We start from the raw sequence: 22,474 nt of genomic DNA on the forward strand, positions 1-22,474 counted from the left end.
ACAATGGAGGGAGTATCTGTTCAGGACCCAAGCCCCCAGTCCACCACCTGGTCTGGAAAACAGGCTCTGTCAGCACCGTCTCAGGCAACACGGTTTCAATGGGGCACATCTTAACCCTGGTCCAGAGGTGGCAGGGTGACCTTGAGAGTCAGTGGGGTGCTCTGGGTTGGGGCGGCGCCTCACCTGGAGACATACTGCTGGATGCAGTCAAAGCTGCCCTGGGGGTTGTCACGGCCGATGTTGGAGAGGTAGAAGGAGAACGTCCGCGCCTCCGTGGGGCAGTCGGGCTGGGGGATGGAGATGTGCTGCATGGAGGGGGAGGGGGTGTCACTGGGAGGTCCTCAGCAGGACGGGCCCCCAGCCTGCATCTCCTGCACGAGTCCCCACAATGCAACCCTCACAACAGGAATGTGCTGGCCCCTTTCCCTAAAACACACCCCTGCTCTTCTGCCAGTGACGGGACGGGTGGCCCATCCTCAGCAACACACACTGCATAGAGAGGGGACTCAGGCACCTACGCGGGTGGGCATGGGGCCAAGGGCCGTTTTTAGCAGCAACAGCACTGCTGTCTGAGGACAGTGCTCAGCACCTGCCCAGACGCAGGGCCCCCACCCCAATCGTGTGACCCCTGGAAAGTGGCTTGTCTGGACCACGACTCACTTTCCCCACCACCAAACGGACAGACCTTGGCCTGGGACATCCTATGAGGTAAAATGCGACAAGAGGGGCTTGGGCAGTCACCTGCAACTCTGGCGCCCCTCCTTGGCAATCCCCTGTCAGCATCCCCCCACAAAGGACATTGACTCCATGTGAGTCTCCATTTGCTGCAGCTGTGAATGAGGTAGGCTTGTGTCCTGTGAGCTCACAGATCAGAATTACTGGCCCCCGACAAGCCTGTCACGGGTCACAGCAGCCTGACTTTGGCTGTGCCCCTGCAGCCCTGCCTGGAAGGATAGACAGTCAGGGACAGGCAGGCAGATGGATGGACTGTGCTGGTCCCGGCCAGGGTCAGTGCAGGGCAGCATCATATCTGAGGCCACTGCATTCCAGGCTGACCCCAGACCCTCTGTCAACAGAGGTGGCCCTTCCTAAATTAATGCCTGGGCTTTGGCACGAGCTCCTCACAGTTAGACTGACACATGAGGGGCGTTCAAACAGTCAACAAGGAGGGACAACATGGAGGGAGCCCTCGGGTCTTGTCCCCTGGCTGCAGCACCCCCTTGGCACCCAAGCCCCATCTCCTCCTCTGTGACACCATGAGCGCAGGAGAGACTGCAGCTGAATCTCCTGCCCCCTCGCCCCTGCCGAGCTGCCTCATACGCCCATGGGAGGCTTTGCCTGCCTGTGCCTCACCTGTGAGACAGAGGACGGGGCTTCTGCCACCAGGAACGTGGAAGAGCACCACTCCCCCGCCCTGCTGTGTGGCCTTGGCCGGGACTTGTCCCCTGGGGCAGTGTTTGGACACACAAGGGAAGCCATGGCTGCACCCAGCCCAGTGCCAGGCCCTGCTCCCAAGGTAAGAACAGTTCCTGGGTTCGGCCACTCTGGGCAGGAAGTCTGGTCTGGGCTTGCAGGCAGTCCCTGCACCAGCCACTCCCTGTGCCCAGCCTGCAGACCCTTCTCCAGAGGCCCATCCTGCCCCTCCCCGAGGCTGAACACTGCCCCAGGAGAAAAGCTGTCCCATCTGCTGGGGTCTGCCCAGCATCCCCTCTCAGCCTCAAACGTGTCCCCCTAGGGCAGGCGCCCTTGTCCCTGTCATGCTGATACAGAAATGCAAGCTGAGGGGTCAGGGCCCAACCAGTGTACTGGTGGAGAGTGAGGCCAAAGCCCATCGTGGGCCCACCATGCCAGGCCACACCTGAACACAAACACCCATCTCTATCAGGGTCAGAGAAGGCAGAAACAGCCTGCACCCAGCATCAGAGAAATCACACACACACAGCCTCTGATGATCCACCCTATGGCAGGGAAACCTTCCCCCACCACACACACACACACACACACACACACACACACACACAAACACAACCCCTCCACACACAATCTCCCTAAACACAACCCCCACAACCACACAATCCCCCACACACAACCACACAAACACAACCCCTCCACACACAATCTCCCTAAACACAACCCCCACAACCACACAATCCCCCCCACACCACACACACAAACACAACCCCTCCACACACAATCTCCCTACATACAACCCCCACAACCACACAATCCCCCACACACAACCACACACATACACAAACACAATCCCTCCACAATCTCCCTAAACACAACCCCCACAACCACACAATCCCCCACACACAACCACACACACACAAACACAATCCCTCCACACACAATCTCCCTACATACAACCCCCACAACCACACAATCCCCCACACACAACCACACACACAAACACAATCCCTCCACACACAATCTACCTAAACACAAACCCCACAACCAATCCCCCACACACAACCACACAAACACAACCCCTCCACAATCTCCCTACATACAACCCCAACAACACAATCCCCCCCACACAACCACACACAAACACAACCCCTCCACAATCTCTTTACACACAACCCCAACCACACAATTCCCCCACACACCACACACACAAACACAACCCCTCCACACACAATCTCCCTACACACAACCCGCACAACCACACAATCCCCCCACACACACACAAACAACCCCTCCACAAGCTCCTTACACACAATCCCAACCACACAATTCCCCCACACACCGCACACACACAAACACAACCCCTCCACATACAATCTCCCTACATACAACCCCAACACAATCCCCCCCACACACAAACAACCCCTCCACAAGCTCCCTACACACAACCCCAACCACACAATTCCCCCACACACCACACACACACACAAACACAACTCCTCCACACAGTCTCCCTACATACAACCCCCACAACCACATAATCCCCCCCACACACAACCCCTCCACAATCTCTCTACACACAACCACAACCACACAACTCCCCCACACACCACACACACACACACAATCCCTCCACACACAATCTCCTTATATACAACCCCCACAACCACACAATCCCCCTACACACAACCACACACAAACACAACCCCTGCACACACAATCTCCCTATATACAACCCCCACAACCACACAATCCCCCCCCACACAACCACACACAAACACAAACACAACCCCTCCACAATCTCCCTACACACAAGCCGCACAACCACACAATCCCCCACACACAACCACACACACAACCCCTCCACAAGCTCCCTACACACAACCCCAACCACACAATTCCCCCACACACCACACACCACACACACACAAACACAACCCCTCCACACACAATCTCCCTATATACAACCCCCACAACCACATAATCCCCCCCCACACAACCACACACAAACACAACCCCTCCACACACAATCTCCCTAAACACAACCCCCACAACCACACAATCACCCACACACAACCACACACACACAAACACAACCCCTCCACAATCTCCCTACACACAAGCCGCACAACCACACAATCCCCCACACACAACCACACACACAACCCCTCCACAAGCTCTCTACACACAACCCCAACCACACAATTCCCCCACACACCACACACACACAAACACAACCCCTCCACACACAATCTCCCTATATACAACCCCTACAACCACATAATCCCCCACACACAACCACACACACACAAACACAACCCCTCCACACACAATCTCCCTAAACACAACCCCCACAACCACACAATCACCCACACACAACCACACACACACAAATACAACCCCTCCACAATCTCCCTACACACAAGCCGCACAACCACACAATCCCCCACACACAACCACACACAACCCCTCCACAAGCTCCCTACACACAACCCAACCACACAATTCCCCCACACACCACACACACACAAACACAATCCCTCCACACACAATCTCCCTACATACAACCCCCACAACCACATAATCCCCCACACACAACCACACACACACGAACACAACCCCTCCACACACAATCTCTCTAAACACAACCCCCACAACCACACAATCACCCACACACAACCACACACACACACAAACACAACCCCTCCACATACAATCTCCCTACATACAACCCCAACACCACAATCCCCCACACAAACCACACACAAACACAACCCCTTCACAATCTCTCTACACACAACTCCAACACCACAATCCCCCCCACACAACCACACACAACCACAACGCCTCCACAATCTCTCTACACACAACCCCAACCACACAATTCCCCCACACAACACACACACACAAATACAACCCCTCCACACACAATCTCCCTACATACAACCCCCACAACCACATAATCCCCCACACACACAACCACACACACAAACACAACCCCTCCACACAACCCCAACCACACAATTCCCACACACCACACAACCACAAACACAATCCCTCCACACACAATCTCCCTACATACAACCCCCACAACCACACAATCCCCCACACACAACCACACACAAATACAACCAACCCCTCCACACACAATCTCCCTACACACAATCCCAACCACACAATTCCCCCACACACCACACAAACACAACCACTCCAGTCTCCCTACACACCCCCACAACTACACAATTCCCCCACACACAACCACACACACAATCCCCCCAACCACACAATCATACATACAATACCCCCCACACAGCGCCACACACACAACCTCCCCCACACACAACCCCTCTGCACACAAACACAATCCCCCAAGCACAACGCCCCCACATACACCCCTCTACACACAAACCCCTCACACAACCACACAAACACAACGCACACACAACCACACACAACCCCCAGCCACATAAACACAACCTGCACACAACCACAACCCACACAACCACGAACCCCCTACACTAAACACAACCCCCCCGCCACACACACAAACACAACCACACACACCCTGAAGCCTCTGCCAGAGCCATGTGGGTGACCCTGGCCATCTAGACCTGTCCTGCTCCGATGCCACTGAGGGGTTTTTTCACCCAACACACACAGGTGCCACCCTGCCCTGCCTGCACTTCCCTTCCCAGATATGACTTTTATTCTCATTCATACAAGTAACTGGAAACACGCTGCTGGGATGAGGGAAGCTCAGGTTTCCGAGAGGCTCTGTGGTGGCCAGGTGCACAGGTGACGCGGTGACCCAGAATGAGCCAGCCAGGGAAGTCGGGGACTACACGTCCAGGAAAACCAAAAGGAGTGGCTGTGGGAACCTAAGCCCGGCCTGGGTGGCTCTCCCGCCCTCCTCTGTCGTCTCTTTAACCCCCACTGCCCCTGTGGTCCTGGCCTGAGGCCCAAGTCGCCAGTGGCTCCTGCCCCACAGTGACTGAGGGCTGGGCAGCCTCACGTGCAGTCCTTTCCCAAGAAAACCCCAGCTCCACCCAGGCTGGCAGGATTCATCCTGTCACCCTGGCTTCAGGGGAGATGCCATTCAGCAGAGCTGGCAATGAGACCAGGCCATAGCCAACTGGAGAGGTGAGGAGTCTGACACAGCAAAGCCCACCCCCTTTGCCACCACAGGAGGGTCTGGGCACCGACTGTGGCCGGGGGCAGCTGCACACCCAGTCAGCACTGACAGTGCCCCTCCTGGGCCTGCCCAGAGACCTTGCTTCTCCGTGGGCAGGGGCTTCACAGTGGCCCTTCACCCTGCTTGGCTCTTTTCCACACAGGCGTAGACGTCTGCCGCCCAAACTCCATCCTAGAAGCCGGGGTCAGGTGCAGAACCCAGGGCCAGGTGTGCAGCTGTGGCAGGGTGTAGGGGATGCATGAAGGGGGGTGACACAGGCCTCAAAGCTGATGCTTGGGAGAGTGTTGTGCCGCTGGTGACAAGGGGAAGACATATAGAGGGCACGGTGGTTGACGTCCTTCAGGATGTGGGGGTGAGGAGATGGGGAGAGTGTTCTCACAGCCCTGCCTCCCGTGGCACACGCAGCACCATGGAGCCCTCCAATTAACGGGCTGTTTTGCTGCGGGTTAATGGTCACCAGCCCGGAACAGTGGGGAAGCCAGCGGGATGGGAGCAGCCCAGGAATGCGGGCACTTTCTCTGCACTAGCCAAGAGCTTGCCCGGGTTCTGGGACAAGGTTTGAAACGCAGCCCCTGCTTGGCCTTCTGAACGGGGTCTTGGTTGCTCCTTGGGGGCTGCTCATGGGCCCAGTGACCCGTGTACCAGTGGGCTGCCACGGGGCCCTCAGATGGCCCACGCACAGCAGGTCTGGGTACGTATGAAATCAGCCCTGGTTCCAGGTTATGGGGGTTGGGGAGGAGTTGCCATAAACCTAAGCATTTGTCCATGCTCACAGACACAGAGCCCAGGCCACACACAGGCTCACCCCGGGTGCTTCCGTAGGTCCCTAAGGCCTGCTGCCTTTCCCGCTGACCTGACCATGGCCACCAGAGGGCGCTGCTTCCACCACCGCTCAAGTCCCTGCTAGAGTCCATTCATCTCTTCCCTTTGAAATCCATCCCAAACTGGGGCCTGCTGCACCCCGCTACCCGACCCCCTAAAATCTGCACAGCCTCTTTTACAGTACAGGTGGGGAGGTGGAGGGTTCTGAAGAAATATATTAAGTTGGGATAGGGGGTGCAGAGCAAAAATGGTTGAAAAAAACGAGGAAAAATGCTCGCTATTCTGGGCAGTTAAAAATAAAAAGATAAGGATGGGGGGCGCAGGGGTTCATGCCCGGAATCCCAACATTTTGGAAGGCCAAGGTAGGCAGACCACTTGGGCCCAGAAGTTCAAGACCAGCCTGGGCAACACAGTGAGACCCTGTCTCTACAAAAAATAAAAAAATTTAACCAGGCGTGGTGGCTCACGCCTGTAAACCCAGCTACTCAGGAGGCTTGAGCCCGGGAGGTCATGGCTGCAGTAAGCCGTGATTGTACCACAGCACTCCAGCCTGAGTGACAGAGGATCTCTAAAACAAAAACAGAAATAAGAACATGAGGTAGGTGGTCCCACGTGCTATCCATACAACACACACAGGAGCCCAAATAACGGACTGACCAGGTTCTCTCTGGCCTGGGAGGTTTTCAGGCCAGAAATGTTTTCTACATTTTTTTTTTAATTTCCCACAGAACTCTCAGAATAAAATATGTTGTTATTTGTAAAGAGAGTCATGACCCAGTGGCTGAATACAACCTCTAGGAGGGAGGCAGCCCCTTTGGCCTAGTGGGAGCCTCACCTCCTCAGACCCAAGCCAAGGGCACTTTCTTTTTTTTTTTTTTTTTTTTTTTTTTTTGAGAGGGAGTCTCGCTCTGCCGCCCAGGCTGGAGTGCAGTGGCCGGATCTCAGCTCACTGCAAGCTCCGCCTCCCGGGTTCCCGCCATTCTCCTGCCTCAGCCTCCCGAGTAGCTGGGACTACAGGCGCCCGCCACCGCGCCCGGCTAGTTTTTTGTATTTTTTTTAGTAGAGACGGGGTTTCACTGTGTTAGCCAGGATGGTCTCGATCTCCTGACCTCGTGATTCGCCCGTCTCGGCCTCCCAAAGTGCTGGGATTACAGGCTTGAGCCACCGCGCCCGGCCGCCAAGGGCACTTTCTAAGTACCTGCTTCCACTCCAGGAGTCAGGCACACCATGGCCAGCCGGAGAAGAGCCATGTGCTGTGCCCAACTAGGATCCCTGACTGCTCAGCCTCAGCACATGGATGGCTCCCAATTTAGGTATTTTTAGATTGTTTCTAAATTGTCTGTGTCACAAACAACACAGCAACATGCACTCCGTGTGGCTAAATCTTTGCACGCATTACACTGATTACTCCTAAGGAATCGATTCCTAGCTGCCAAGACACTGCTGTGTCTCTGCTTGGCAGAGACAAACCCTGCCAAACCTCCTTCTAGAAACTGCCATACAGGTCCTGCCTCAGCGCACAGAAGTCTTGACACCTGGAACATCCCTGGACACCAATTGCTCCTTTCCTTTTTCTTTTTTTTTTAGATGGAGTCTCACTCTGTTGCCCAGGCTGGTGTGCAGTGGCACGATCTAAGCTCACGGCAACCTCTGCCTCCTCCCGGGTTCAAGCGATTCTCTTGCCTCAGGCTCCCAAGTAGCTGGGATTACAGGTGCGCGCCACCACGCCTGGCTAAATTTTTTGTATTTTTAGTAGAGATGGGAGTTCACCATGTTGGCCAGGTTGGTCTTGAACTCCTAACCTCAGGTGATTCACCCGCCTCGGCCTCCCAAAGTGCTAGGATTACAGGCTAGAGCCACCGTGCCCGGCCCTAATTTTTGTATTTTTAGTGGAGACAGGGTTTCACCATGTTATCCAGGCCGGTCTTGAACTCCTGTGACCTCAGATGATCTGCCCACCTCGGCCTCCCAAAGTACTGGGATCACAGTTGTGAGCCACCATGCCGAGCTCCCCTAGCCTTTTTTTTTTGTTTTTTTTTTTTTTAATCACCTGGGACTTTGCTGGAGTTCACGGCTGGGGTCAACAAAGTGCAGGTTTCTTTTCCCCTCTGGAGTCTACTGGCCTGTCTAGGGTTAAATCCTAGGAGGAATCCCCAGACAGCTGAGATCCATGTCAGCCCCACTCGGGGTCTGGGAAAGGGCAGAGGCTCTAGACACAAGTGTGGACAAAGGAAATGCCATCGAGCCAAGCACGCTACCCGGGGGCAGGACACACCACAGCAGGCTCGGCTTTCCCGGTGAATCAGCAAATGCCATAAAGCGACTCTGACGAACCTCCCTGCGCAGGGGAAGGGAGAGGTGCACCTGGCCATCATGAGGGCACCTGTTGCACAGGCCGGGAGGTGGCTGGGCGAGATCAGACCTCCACCCCAGAAGCACGTAGGCGGAGCCCCTATGCTGGCCATGGTGCACCCACGTAAGAGGAGAGGCACATGAAAGGCTGAGCTTGTTCTGTGCTGCAGGAAGGACACTGGTTCTCCTGACCTCAAGTTCAACCTGCAGATGCCCTCGAGGTGGACAAGGAAGGTGATGAACAGAGGGAAAAGCATGGCCAAGGTCCCTAAGTCACAAAGTCTCCAGCTCGAGTCCAGTGGGCCCATGGGGAATGGGTCCCTGAATCCTACACAGGACCCTGAACATCAAATCAGCACGTATACCTGATGACAACCTAAGAGTAGTCCCTCCAGCCCCAAGACCCAGACAGTGAACCGCAGGAGCTTGGGTGATGCTGGCTGACTGGATCCACGAAGGAACACACCTCCAGGGGGTGCTCCGACAACAATGAGCCCAGTGCAGGCTCTGGTGGCAGGCTGCTGGCAGCATGGCCCAGGACCAAGAGACCCGAAGCTAACAGCCCACTAAAGTGAAGCTGCTGGCCACACGCGGTGGCTTCCACCTATAATCCCAGCACTTTGGGAGGCCAAGGTGGATGGGTCACCTGAGGTCAGGAGTTCGAGACCAACCTGACCAACGTGGCAAAACCCTGTCTCTAGAAGGTGGTTATCCCTGTAGCCACCCCAGGTCTCTCTCAGTGACATGAGCCCCCACTACACATGTGCTTAGGCTCCAGGTCAAGACACATGGCACGCTGCATGCAAGGGCACCACTGTGTGCTTCGGCCATGGCCAGGCTGCAGTGTATCATCTGACAGGCTCGCTGAGATGGGGGTTGGGGATGAGGGGTCCCTCACTGCCCAGGTTGGGGTGGAGGGGCATGGGTGCTCAGTGGCAGCAGAAGGCACAGAGTGACTGCTGTAAGACACCAGAGGGCACTGTGGGGCTGCTCTGGCAGCAAGCCCCGGCCAGCCCGCCCCTGCCCCCAACCTCTGACCCCTGAGAGAATGTCCTGGGGAAGGTAAAAAGGAGGTGGCCAAAGGGTGACCACAGACCCAACTGGGGCTGATGGAGGTGTGGGGTTGTGTCAACTGGCTAGGCTGCAGCCCCTGGGGATTCATTATTCCACGACATCCCACCTAGGGGTGCCCTGGAGGTACTCTGTGGACATAGTTACCATCCACAACCCAGATACTGTAAGCAAGTAAAGGAGATGATCCTTGATGGTCTGGGTGGCCCCACTGAATCAGCTCAAGGCCTTAAGAGGTAAATCGGGGTTTGGCAGGAGGAGGAAGAAACTGCCTGAGGACTGCTCCATCAGCTCCTACTGGGGTTGCCTGAGGACTGCTCCATCAGCTCCTACTGGGTGTCTGCAGTCAGCCCTGAGGGTTACAGACTCCCCAGCCCACAGTCGTCTGAGCCCACTGCTTGCAATGCATCTTTTTATTTTTTTTTTGAGACGGAGTCTCGCTCTGTAGCCCGGGCTGGAGTGCAATGCCTGGATCTCAGCTCACTGCAAGCTCCGCCTCCCGGGTTTACGCCATTCTCCTGCCTCAGCCTCCCGAGCAGCTGGGACTACAGGCACCCGCCACCTCGCCCGGCTAGTTTTTTGTGTTTTTAGTAGAGACGGGATTTCACTGTGTTAGCCAGGATGGTCTCGATCTCCTGACCTCATGATCCGCCCGTCTCGGCCTCCCAAAGTGCTGGGATTACAGGCTTGAGCCACCGTGCCCGGCCGCAATGCATCTTTTTATCAGCACACACAGACACGCGTCTCCTGGAGGCTCCATGTCTCTGCGGAACCCTGGGCTGCACCTGGAAGCCCACGGATCATCATGTCCACATCCCCACACCCAGCTGTGCAGAGCTCTCGGGCTGTAGATAGAAACTGATTTAGGTACAACATGGTAACTCTAAAAGAAAAAAAAAAAAGTTGGGTGCAGTGGCTCACACCTGTAATTCTAGCACTTTGGGAAGCCAAGGTGGGAGGATCATTTGAGCCCAGAAGTTCAAGGCCAGCCTGGGCAACATGAGACTCCGTCTACAGAAAAATAAAAATAAAATTTGTCTAGCATGATGGTGTACACCAGTAGTCCCAACTACTTGGGAGGTTGAGGTGGGAGGATCCCTTGAGCCCAAGAGCTCAAAGCTAAAGTAAGCTATGATCATGCCACTACACTCCAGCCTCAGCAACAGAGACTTATCTCTTAAAAAACAAAACAAGGCCGGACATGGTGGCTCACCTATAATCCCAGCACTTTGGGAGGCTGCAGCAGGTGGATCACCTGAGGTCAGGAGTTTGAGACCAGCCTGGCCAACATGGTGAAACCCTGTTTCTACTAAAAGTACAAAAATTAGCCAGGCACGGTGGCAGGCGCCTATAATCTCAGCTACTTGGGAGGCTGAGGCACGAGAATTGCTTGAACTCGGGAGGCCGAGGTTGCAGTAAGCCGAGATTACGCCACTGCACTCCAGCCTGGATGACAGAGCGAGACTGTCTCGGGGGTGGGTAGTGGTGGAACCAGCAATAAAGGCTAGAAGAAAAATCAAACCATTCTAAGGCATATTGGGTGGGCTGGGGGAGATGCAGAGTCCTAAGACGGGGGGTCAAGGAAGGTAGACAACTCACCCTTTCTCTTATTCCCTGATTTTTCCATAAGATGGTCATTTAGAAGGAAACATATTTCAAAAAAAATGAGGGTGCTGAGTTTCTATGAACCTCTCTCCCAACCAAAATCCAGACAAATGTCCGTGGTCCTTGTGTCCCCTAACGCAGCAGTCCCCTACCTTGTTGGCACCAGGGACTAGTTTCGTGGAAGACAATTTTTCTTTTTTCTTTTTTTTTTGAGACAGAGTTTCGCTCTTGTTTCCCAGGCTGTAGGGCAATGGCGCGATCTTGGCTCACTGCAACCTCCGCCTCCCAGGTTCAAGCAATTCTCCTGCCTCAGTCTCTTGAGTAACTAAGATCACAGGCACGAGCCACCACGCCCGGCTAATTTTGTATTTTTAGTAGAGACAGGGTTTCTCTATGTTGGTCAGGCTGGTCTCAAACTCCAGACCTCTCAAGTGATCCGCCCGCCTCGGCCTCCCAAAGTCCTGGAATTACAGGCGTGAGCCACCATACCCGGCCAGAAGACAATTTTTCTATAGATGGTGGAAGGGGGACGGGGAGCCATAGGGGAGGATGGTTTCGGGCTGAAACTGATCCACCTCAGATCAGGCATTAGATTCTCATAAGGAGCACACAACCTAGATCCCTGGCATGCACAGTTCACAATAGGGTTCGCACTCCTGTAAGAATCTAATAACACGCTCAGATGACAGGAGGCAGAGCTCAGGTGGTCATGTTCGCTCACCCACAGCTCACCTCCTGCTGTGTGAGCAGTTCCTAACTGGTCCAGGGCTGGGGGCTGGGGCCCCTACCCTATCAGACTGGAAGCCAGGTGCACATCACTGCACAAAGGGGGCCACTGGGAGAGGAGAGTTGCCCATCACCCAGGCAGCCTGTGACAGGCACCAGACACGTCCTGGTGTGGCCCCAGCCAAGCGGCTATCCTGGGGGTCTAGAACCCAGCCTTGCGTGGAGGCAGACAGGGCCCAAACACTGCCATGAGCTGCTGCTGTACCCAGTGAGCAAGGACAGAACTGAGACTATACCAGTCCCAAGATTCCAAATATGAATGATTAAAACAGAAACTCACCCCTTGGCTTCCTTGAAATCGGATAGACGGCCTCAGTGAAACAGAATCCTACAAAAAAAAAAGCGTGAGGGGAACGTCAGTAAAGACACTGGGAAACCCAAAGACTCCCTCCCCAGGTACAGAAGGAGCAGGGTGAAGATGGTGTTCTCAAGAGAGGGGAAAGGAAATGCACACACTCTGAAAATTACAGGCAAAGCCACCGGAGCAGGGTTTTGGAAGGATCAGTAGGAGTTCCTCAGATGGACAGAGGGCTGGGGCCACACGACAGGTAAGAATGGGGCCTCCAGACACAGGCAACAGGCTGGCGGCAGGCCCAGGATGCAGGGGTGGGGAGTGTGCCATCCTTGGAATCCACCACCAGCCTGTGAATTCACCGGGAAAGAAGGGCAAGGCTCAAGGTGCTCACAGCCCTGCCAGGAAAAAGCAAGGTCAGGTCAAGGTTGACCCTGGATCGTGACTCTCCCAAGGTCCCATATAGGCAAAAGCAGCCCCCTCCACTCTCAGCCCCAGCTGATCCCCTGAAACCACCAACCAGGCTAGGTCCTGTCTCACAAACACTGGCTTTTAACAACCAGGTGGGTGAGCACTGTCTGTCAGAGCAGGTGCAGTGGGGCCACCTTGGAGCCTGGGGTGGGAGCCCAAGGCCTGCAGAGCTCCGCTGCATGGCCTTGGGGCAGCCACATGGCTTTAGGGCAGCTGGTCACTGAGCTTGGAGCAGTGGAATTTCCAAGGAAAAAATATACAAAAGAGCTCAAAATAAATACTGACGCTTCAGCTATTCAGAGACCAGCCTTCTGGCAGTGTCTGAGAAAGAACTGGCATCCAGAGGAGAACTGCACCTCTGTATCTTCTTCCCTCTTCCCAACCTGGGGCCCTAAGCATGGATCTCAGTGTCCCAGATGCTACCCCACAGCGTAGCCCTGGCTGGTCACCATGATCCTCGGTCTCCAAATCCACCCACCCCTGCACCACCTGGCCCCACTGTCCCACTCAGGTCCAGCTCACTGAGATGCCCTCCCACCCAGGCCTTGCTCCTGTCCTCATAGTACCCTGTTCTGGGCTCCGTCTCCACTGCTCAGGTCTCACTCCTTCCCACTCTGGTCTGCCCATAGCTCTCCCCAGAGGACAAAGCACTACTTGAATCTGGAGAGACCTGTTGGAAGACCCGGGGTAAGCCGAGCAGTTCTACACCTGGGACAGTATCAGAGACAACACCTACCCCATGGGTCTGCCCAGGGTCCGCCCCCTGGAGCCACTCAGCGCCATTTCAGGACTCCAGCTTGAGGTGGCACAGGGCCCTGACCTTTGGAAGGGGTGGGCTCTCCAACTGCCCGCATCCAGTGCCCATCAGCTGGGCATGACAGGAGCTGCTACGAGCAGGGCAAGCCGCCTGGGACGTGAGAGATGGTTGGCCTCTCAGCACCTGCTCCACGGTGACTCTGAGTCATGGGTCTGCTTGGCCAGTTTAGACCATGCAACTGTATACATATGACATGCATAGGGCCCAGAGTGGGAGGCACCGAGCGCCTCACTTTGGTCTACGAGGAGCCCCCTTCTTTGCCAAGGCTCTCCAAGGATTTTGCCAAGACTCCCCAAGGATTCTGCTGTTCAGGGGAGAACAGAGCGATGGTGTCCCTGCACGCTACCACCACCCAGGCTGTGATGCCCCAGAAACTGCCCCATGCTTCTCAAGCACGCAACCCCTCAACAGGCACACAGGCCCACTCCACAGTGAGCACGATTCACGGGGCAAGCAAGCCACCACTGTCCACGGTGCAACACATCCACGGCCCACTCCCTTGTCCTGCTCCAGGACCAGGAAACAGCTGCTACAGTCACAAGGGCCACTGTGCTGCTGCGACAAGGGGGTCTCGTCTAGCGCAGCTCAGGAAGGGCTGGCCCTGTACCCTAAAACACGACCCAACCACCAGCCTGTGCTGCTACTGCAGAGAACAGGGGACCTCGGCCTGGCTGGGACCTTGGGGAAGCAGCTCCTGAGTGACCTTTGCTTAGAATTTGGTTAAACAGGCCAGGCACGGTGGCTCAAGCCTGTAATCCCAGCATTTTGGGAGGCTGAGGTGGGCGGATAACTTGACATCAGGAGTTCGAGACCAGCCTGGCCAACATGGTGAAACCCCGTCTCTACTAAAAATACAAAAATTAGCTGGGCGTGGCAGCGGGTGCCTGTAACCCCAACTACTTGGGAGGCTGAGGCAGGAGAATCACTTCAACCCAGGAAGTGGAGCTTGCAGTGAGCTGAGATTGCACCACTGTACTCCAGCCTGGGCAACAGAGTGAGATCCTGTCTCAACAACAACGAAAAAGAATTTGGTTAAACACAGACATGAAAAAGAGACCTACAGGGACCAATGAAGGTGTGAAAGACACCGGATGCCATTACTCATCAAGGAAAGGCAAACTGTAACCACAGTGACCTAGATTGACAGCCATAAAAATAAAAAATAAAAAATAAAAAAACATAAAAAAAATAACCACAGAGATAGCACTGTACCCATCAGAGCAGCTAATCTAAAAGAGGCTGACAAGAACAAGTGTTGGCGAGGACCCAGAACCTCTGCCATCATGGGCAGGAATGGACAAGGCTCAGCCACTGTGGAAGCCGCCTGGCAGTTTTCTAAAAGGTTAAACAAAGGGTTAAACACACCCAGCAATTCCACTCCCGGGTATACACCCAGAAAAACACACTTCCATACAAAAACTTACACCTGAACATTTATAGCAGAATTATTTAGAGTATCCAAAAAGCGGCAGTAACCCAAATGGCCGTCAACTGGCGGAGAGAGAATCAAACGACAGAATACGGAGAACCATGCCAAGTGAAAGAAGGCAGCACATCATGCCACAGGCTGTATGACTCCATTTCTATAAATCCCCAGGAAAGGCAAAACCAAAGACACAGAAAGCCAACTAGTGGGTATCCAGGGCTGGAGGTGGGAGTGGGGAGTGGCCACAGCCGGGTAAGGGTAGAGGGTCAAAACTCACTGACTATGCACAAGATGGGGACGTTTTATAGGATGTTCGCTACACCTTCCCAACTGCCCTCGAGCTCACAGGGGTCGTCTTTGTTGACTCGGGGCACAGGAGCAACATTCTCTGACACACACACGGAGAGTTCTGGAACAGGCAGAGGAGAGTCCTGTCCGTTAACCATTTTCAATGCATGAGTGAAAGGGAACTGGCATAAGACACAAGAACCACACAGAGCAAAGGAAGCACCAAGGCAGAATGGCCTGGCCCACCCCACTCAGGGAGCCCCCAAACTCACAGCATCAGTCCTCACAGGCCCAGGGAGCACACAACCAAGGCCAGGTGGGAAGGGTGTTCTGGAGCAGGGAGCAGCAGGGGACTGGAGCAGGGACTCAGTGCAGCGGCTGCAGAGAGCAGGTGGGGCCCGTCTCTCACAGTGCAAACCTCTGCAGAGGGGTCAGCCCGGGGCTAACACGAACACCCTGTCTACTATCCATGCAAGGCCTCTGCATGTGCAGCCGTGAGCCAGGGATGAGGGCTGAGAAAACAGTGATGATGTCGAAGCCCATTAGGGTGACAAGGGACGGGAACCAGTTAGGGTGCACAATCCCCCAAGAACTGTGCCAGGGCAGCCCCAGCTGTGCAAGGCTGAGGGTGACAGGCCTTGAACACACTGGCCCTCCCACCCACCCCATGGCTCCACACTCCCTGTGGGCCACGCCATCCAGTGAGGCATTTAAACATGTTCTGGTAGCTGACTGTCAAGCGGGTCACCTGCAAGACTCCTTTCTTGCCAAGTTGCTTATCCCCCAAAGGTATGGAGAACAAGACTTCAAGCCTCAGAGGAGAAGGGTTGAGGGGCCACAGAGCCAGCCTTTCTCCATGATGCCAGGAGGGCTGACCTCAAGTGCCTGTCCCCACGAAAGTTGGCCGTCATGATGGCCAGGCTCCTAGCCACTCGGGCTCACACTGTATCCCCACCCTCCAGCAGGAGACCAGGCCCTTGTTAACAATAGAGCAATTCACTCCTAACATCACACACGCATGAGGATGACAGTCCACATAGGACGCATCAAGCCATTAACAGACATGGGCACCAAGGCTAACTCTCGTCTAAATCATGGCCAGCCCTGTGTGGAGCACCGGGCAGGGACCCACCTCATAAGAATGCCAGGCGGCATCTACAAGCAGAACCCTACAGACATGTGAAGCAGTGGGAAAACGAGACCCCTAAGCCAGGGGGAAAATGACTCAGCACAAAGAAGTGGGAAGCACAGAGATACCCACTGAACAGACAGGGGCTTCGGGACGGCTACTGTGAACTCGGAATGCTCCACACCTAAAGGAAAACAGCTGAAGAGGAAGACGTAAGGGTATCGTGAGAGAGCCACGAGGGGCTTCTGGAGCTGAAACATGGAGCATCAGAATGAAACGGCCACTAGGTGGAAGTCACAGCAGGCACCACAGAAGAAAAGGGCAGCGAACTTGAAGACAAAGCCACAGGAGCCACCTAGACGAATCCCAGAGAAAGAAGCCTACAGGAAACGAACACCACTTCAGTGACCTGCGGACGACAGCAGGGGATCCCACACACAAGTAACTGGAGTCCTGAGGGTGGGCAGGGGATCTGAGAAAAGAGTGGCCAGAGATCCCCAAATGTAATAAATGCTATAAATCCACAGACCCAAGAAGCCTTGTCAGCCCCCAGCGGGAAAACTACCAGGTTGTGGCGCCTCACGAGCAAATCAGCACAGTCACAATAGTCGCCCCAAGTGCCGAGGTGCTAACACTGCATGCCAGGAGCCATCCCCAAGACTGGAAGGGCATCTTCAAAGTGCTGAGGGAGAAACACCGCCAGACCACAATTCCATGCCCAGTGAAAAGAGAAAGGGAAATAAAGATTCGCTCAGACAAACGCTGAGAGAATCTTCTGTCAGCAGCTGGTCTGCACTGTGAGGAAGGTTCTAGAAGTTCTTCAGAAGGAGGGAGAGTGACCCTAGATGGATTTGCAGAGGATGACGCGGGCACAGTGAATGTGCATGAATGGAAAAGGCTTTTTTTCTCATGATGTTTCTGCAAAAGATCACTCAAGGCATAAATAACGGCCAGGCGTGGTGGCTCACGCCTGTAATTCCAGCACTTTGGGAGGCCAAGGCGGGCAGATCATGAGGTCAGGAGATCAAGACCATCCTTGCTAACATGGTGAAACCCCATCTCTACAGAAAATACAAAAAATTAGCCGGGCGTGGTGGTGGGTGCCTGTAGTCCCAGCTACTCGGGATGCTGAGGCAGGAGAATGGCGTGAACCTGGGAGGCAGAGCTTGCAGAGCGAGACTCCGTCTCAAAAAGAAAAAAAAAAGGCATAAATAACAGTAGCGAGGCTGGGGTTTTGAAAGTGGGGTGCTAAACAGATGGTGATGCGAACACAAGGACAGGGAGTGGGGGGATGAGAAAAAACACAGAAAGCAGCTGGGCTGCAGTGCCCTGACAAGCCAATCGAGGGCCCCAGGGAGGTGAGTGTCAGCTGCAGACAGGCAGAGCCAGCTAGGTCCCTTCATGGTGGGACCAGCTGTCGCCCTCTGTGCTCACCAGCCTGGCCCAGTGGGGACTCCTGACAGCGTGTGGCCCACCACACCCTCTTCTGGATGCTCCCTCCAGAGCCGACATACATGGTGTCATGGCCGAACCCTTGTCAGGGGGCCCAGCACCCCGTTACCTCATCTGTGCAGCAGGACAGAGGGGCAGGAACAGCCTGTGGCACAGGTGATTTCCCTGTTGCCTTAGAAGCTTTGGGGTTGGCCTCAGGCCACACTAATTAACAGGGTAACTCAGTAGCACATGACATCTGCAGGGTGTTGCCCATCTCACACCCAAGAACACCTGGCAGGGGAGAGCCATGCCTCAGGCCACCGCTTGCCCAGTCTCTGCAGACTCTCTGAGGGGTCCTATCATCCCCACTGCAGGGTCAGAGGTGACAACCTTCCTTGGGCCCCACACTGGTAGACAAGTCCTCTCAGGCCCTCGAGTGGCAGAAATCCATCTTTCTTTTTTTTTTTTTTTTTTTTTTTTTTTGAGACGGAGTCTCGCTCTGTCGCCCAGGCTGGAGTGCAGTGCCCGGATCTCAGCTCACTGCAAGCTCCGCCTCCCGGGTTCACGCCATTCTCCTGCCTCAGCCTCCTGAGTAGCTGGGACTACAGGCGCCCGCCTCCTCGCCCAGCTAGTTTTTTTGTATTTTTTAGTAGAGACGGGGTTTCACCGTGTTAGCCAGGATGGTCTCGATCTCCTGACCTCGTGATCCGCCCGTCTTGGCCAGAAATCCATCTTTCATTACCCAGCATGAGGTATGGAACTGGGAGCTCCTGTGAGAGAAAGTCACCCCCTCTGCTGTACTTCGGGCCAGGGCCCCAGGTGGGAGTTGGGGAGCCTGGTAGGGTTGCCACAGCTGGCCTGATAAAGTCAGCAGGTCAGCTGGGTCTTCAAGGCTGGGCAGGCAGGCACTGAGCTGTGCTGAGGCTGGCATTCCCCAGACCCAACTGGACTTCATACCCTGACTCGGAGAACAGACCTCAACACAGCAGGGCAGTGATGCCCGCGCCCTGCAGTCGCTTGGCCTGGGTGCTCACTGGGGCTGCTGAACACAGACTGGGAGACTCCTGCAGGCAGCTCTCCCTCAATGAGGACACTCCCGTAAAGACAGCGATGCCTTCGGGAGAAAGGTTGAGGGTGCAGGGCGTGGGAGGCAGCGAGAGCCCTCAATGCTGAGACAGGGGAAAGGGTGAGGAGGAACGTCTCCAGGGCCAGAATCCCCTGATCCTCTCCTCTCCGGCAAAGAACACTTCAAGGGATGAAGCAACAGGAAGTGGCTTACGAAATCCACCTCCAGGTCGAGTGACCAGTTTACAGGAAGTGTGGTGAGTGAATCTTCCCCAGGGCACGAGGCAACTTCTGGAGCCTTCTGGTCCTCACCACTGGGGGCTGAGACAGTCCCCAGCATCTGGCTCGGGGGAGGCCAGGGATGATGCTCAGCGAACACTGTAGGCAACACAGAACCAGAACCTCCTGCCCCAAATGTCAAGCAGTGCAGGGGCCGAGAAGCCTTGGGCTGACCCTGCCACGGGAAGCGACCATCAGAGCAGAAAGCAGAAAAATCTATGGGAAAAAAGACCTGCTCCCTTCAACAAATACAAATGGCATGAGGGGGAAAGGACGGAGGGTATAAATTGCTAATGGCTGGAAAAGTTACGGGAATAAGAAGATCTCTAGGATTGCTGGCCGGGCACGGTGGCTCACGCCTGTAAACCCAGCATTTTGGGAGGCTGAGGCAGGTGGACTGCTTGAGGTCAGGAGTTCAAGACCAGCCTGGTCAACATGGTGAAACCTTGTCTCTACTAAAAATACAAAAACTAGCCGGGCATGGTGGCATATGCCTATAATCCCAGCTACTCGGGAGCCTGAAGCAGGAGAATTGCTTGAACCCGGGAGGCGGAGGTTGCAGTGAGCCGAGATCACACCACTGCACTCCAGCCTGGGCAACAGAGTGAGACTCTATTTCAAAAAAAAAAATCTAGGATTGTTTTAAAAACACTCTAGCAGTTGGCCGAGCACAGTGGCTCATGCCTGTAATCCCAGCATTTTGGGAGGCCGAGGCGGGCAAATCACGAGGTCAGGAGATCGAGACCATCCTGGCTAACATGGTGAAAACCCGTCTCTACCAAAAAAACAAAAAATTAGCCAGGCGTGGAGGCAGGTGCCTGTAGTGCCAGCTACTAGGGAGGCTGAGGCAGGAGAATGGCGTGAACCTGGGAGGCAGAACTTGCAGTGAGCCCAGACGGCACCACTGCACTCCAGCCTGGGCAACAGAGTGAGACTAGGTGGTAAAAATCAAACAACAAACAAACAAAAAAACAAAAAACGCTCCACAAAGACAAAAACTAGGGAGAAGGCACAATGAAGAGAAGAGACACACAGATGGATGGACGGGGCCCAATCTGGCCAAGTCCCAGGATACCTGCTACCGGCCTGGGGGACAATGAGGCCCAAGGCAGCGGGTGCCAAGGCTGCCCCAAGGACACACAATCCTTCCCACCACCCTCCAGAAGCACCCACTCAGAAGTGCCCACTCTCCCCAGGCAGCACGTTCTCCCTACTGTCTACTGGGCAAAGCCTGCTACCCCACCCCCGACGCAGGAAATGACAGAAAGGAAGGCATCTGTTTCTTCTTCAGAAGTCCATCTTGCTGACTCTCCCAAGCACCAGCGTCAGCACACATGTCCTGATCTTACAGGCTGGGTCACCCTGCCAAGCCACGGCGTGTGGTCCAGCAAAGGGAAGGTGAAGTCCTGGGAGGAGCCCTGGCCGATGACCTCCCCACAACAGGCCCCCCCTTTCCAGTAAAGCACACATGATTGGGAAACACTATTCAGGAATCCTCCCTGAGACTTCCTGGCAGAACTGGAGCAGGACACTGAGGCCACAGAGAGTTTAGACAGTGACTGAGTGGGGCTGTCTCCATGAACTACAAAACAAAGGAAGACCTGCCCAATGGGCTTGGCTGGCTCAGGGACAGGCTTGGCTGGCTCACGAACAAGCTAGGGAACTTGGACAGACACACTGTGGACCTCACTGGTTCCAGCCGAAGCAGCCAGGTGGCCACGGTCAGGGCAGAGCAGCGGGCAGGACCCATGGCAGCTCCTCTGCCAGCCTGGGAGGACAGTGGTGTGTTCAGCAGGCTGGGTGGGACTGCAAGAGCAAGAAAGGGACTCCAACTGGCTACAAGCCAAGTGTAATTCAGTGGCTGGCACAGCAAGTATTTTTTTCTTTCTTTCTTTCTTTTTGGAGACAGGCTCTCACTCTGTCACCCAGGCTGGAGAGCAGTGGTGTGAATACAGCTTACTGAGGCCTCGACCTTCTAGGCTTAGGTGATCCTCCCGCCTCAGCTCCTGAGTAGCTGGGACCACAGGTGCACACCACCACACTTGGCTAATTTTTCTATTTTCTGTAGAGACAGGGTTTTGCCATGTTGCCCAGGCTGGACTTGAATGCCTAGGTTCAAGCAACTCAACAGACTCAGCCTCCCAAAGTGCCAGGATTACAGGTGCGAGCCACTGCACTCAGCCCACAGCAGATATTTCTATCTACATTCACAAAGGTGCACAGAAAGCTTATGGGAAACGTTTTTTCAGAAACCTTGTAGACAAAAATATGCAGATTGCCCAAAACTGTGGCCTCCACACACTCCACGCATCTTGCTTGCTTTTCCCAGGTGAGCGTGTTGAGCAGGCCACCTTCCTTTCTGCCCAGTTTCCCCACGTCCCCACTCGGAGCCTGACCCTTCCTGCCACACCCTCAGCAATCCTGGATCTGTTTTCTGTCCCTATGGTTTTGCCTTTCCAGAAAGTCTTATCGATGGAATCACACAAGATGAGTTTCCTGTGGTCCTTGCAACAATGAGCACAAACTTGCGGCTTAAAACAACCGAAATTGGTTTCTCTCATGGATTGCGGGTCAGAAGTCTGAAATCCAAGTGTCAGCAGGCTCCCTCCTTTTGAGGGCTCTAGGGGAGGACCTTTCCTGGCCTCTTCACCTGCTGCAGGCTCAGGCACTCCCTGGCTTGTGGCTGCATCACCCTAATCTCTGCCCCTGCAGTCATGCGGCCTTCAAGTCCTCTTCTGTGGGCATCAAATCTGTCCCTCTCTTACCAGGACACTTGTGATGACAAACAGTGCCCACCCAGATAATGCAGGGTAACCTCCCCATCTCAAGAGCCTTAACTTAATCTCATCTGCAAAGTCTCTTTTTCCACAGAGGGTTATACTCACAGGTTCCTGGAATCTGCTATGGCCATGATTCAGTCAACCACCTACTCAGCATGACGCTTTTGAGATCTATCTTGTGCACTGCCCCGCTGTATAAATATGCCACCTTCCCATGCATCCATTTGCTGGATGAAGGGCACAGGTTGTTTCCAG

The 22,474-nt window shown here is 54.7% G+C and overlaps 1 protein-coding gene and 1 long non-coding RNA gene across 8 annotated transcripts in view; one reads left to right on the plus strand and one right to left on the minus strand.

Annotated features, from left to right (window-relative positions):
- The window catches only part of ELL (elongation factor for RNA polymerase II), an 86,449-nt gene that overhangs the window by 23,662 nt on the left and 40,313 nt on the right, over positions 1-22,474 (minus strand). For 4 of the 7 annotated variants that reach the window (XR_013409259.1, XR_013409258.1, XM_028839956.2 and 1 more), the window contains exons 2-3: positions 12,519-12,566; positions 184-305 (exon numbers count right to left, since the gene is read on the minus strand). Coding sequence is in view for 4 of the 7 variants with exons in the window: in XM_028839956.2 (XP_028695789.2) it covers positions 184-305; positions 12,519-12,566 (170 nt within the window). In the remaining 3 variants the exon portion in view is untranslated. Of the gene's footprint in view, positions 1-183; positions 331-12,518; positions 12,567-13,046; positions 13,224-22,474 lie in introns of those variants that run through there. The other 3 variants (XM_077978462.1, XM_077978463.1, XM_077978461.1) reach the window with 3 other exon arrangements.
- Positions 8,439-11,318, plus strand: LOC144336868 (uncharacterized). The gene is made up of 2 exons (XR_013409275.1): positions 8,439-9,409; positions 10,800-11,318. It is a non-coding gene; the product is annotated as an uncharacterized LOC144336868 (long non-coding RNA).

The sequence above is a fragment of the Macaca mulatta genome, chromosome 19 (assembly GCF_049350105.2).
Source record: "Macaca mulatta isolate MMU2019108-1 chromosome 19, T2T-MMU8v2.0, whole genome shotgun sequence".
NCBI lineage: Eukaryota > Metazoa > Chordata > Mammalia > Primates > Cercopithecidae > Macaca > Macaca mulatta.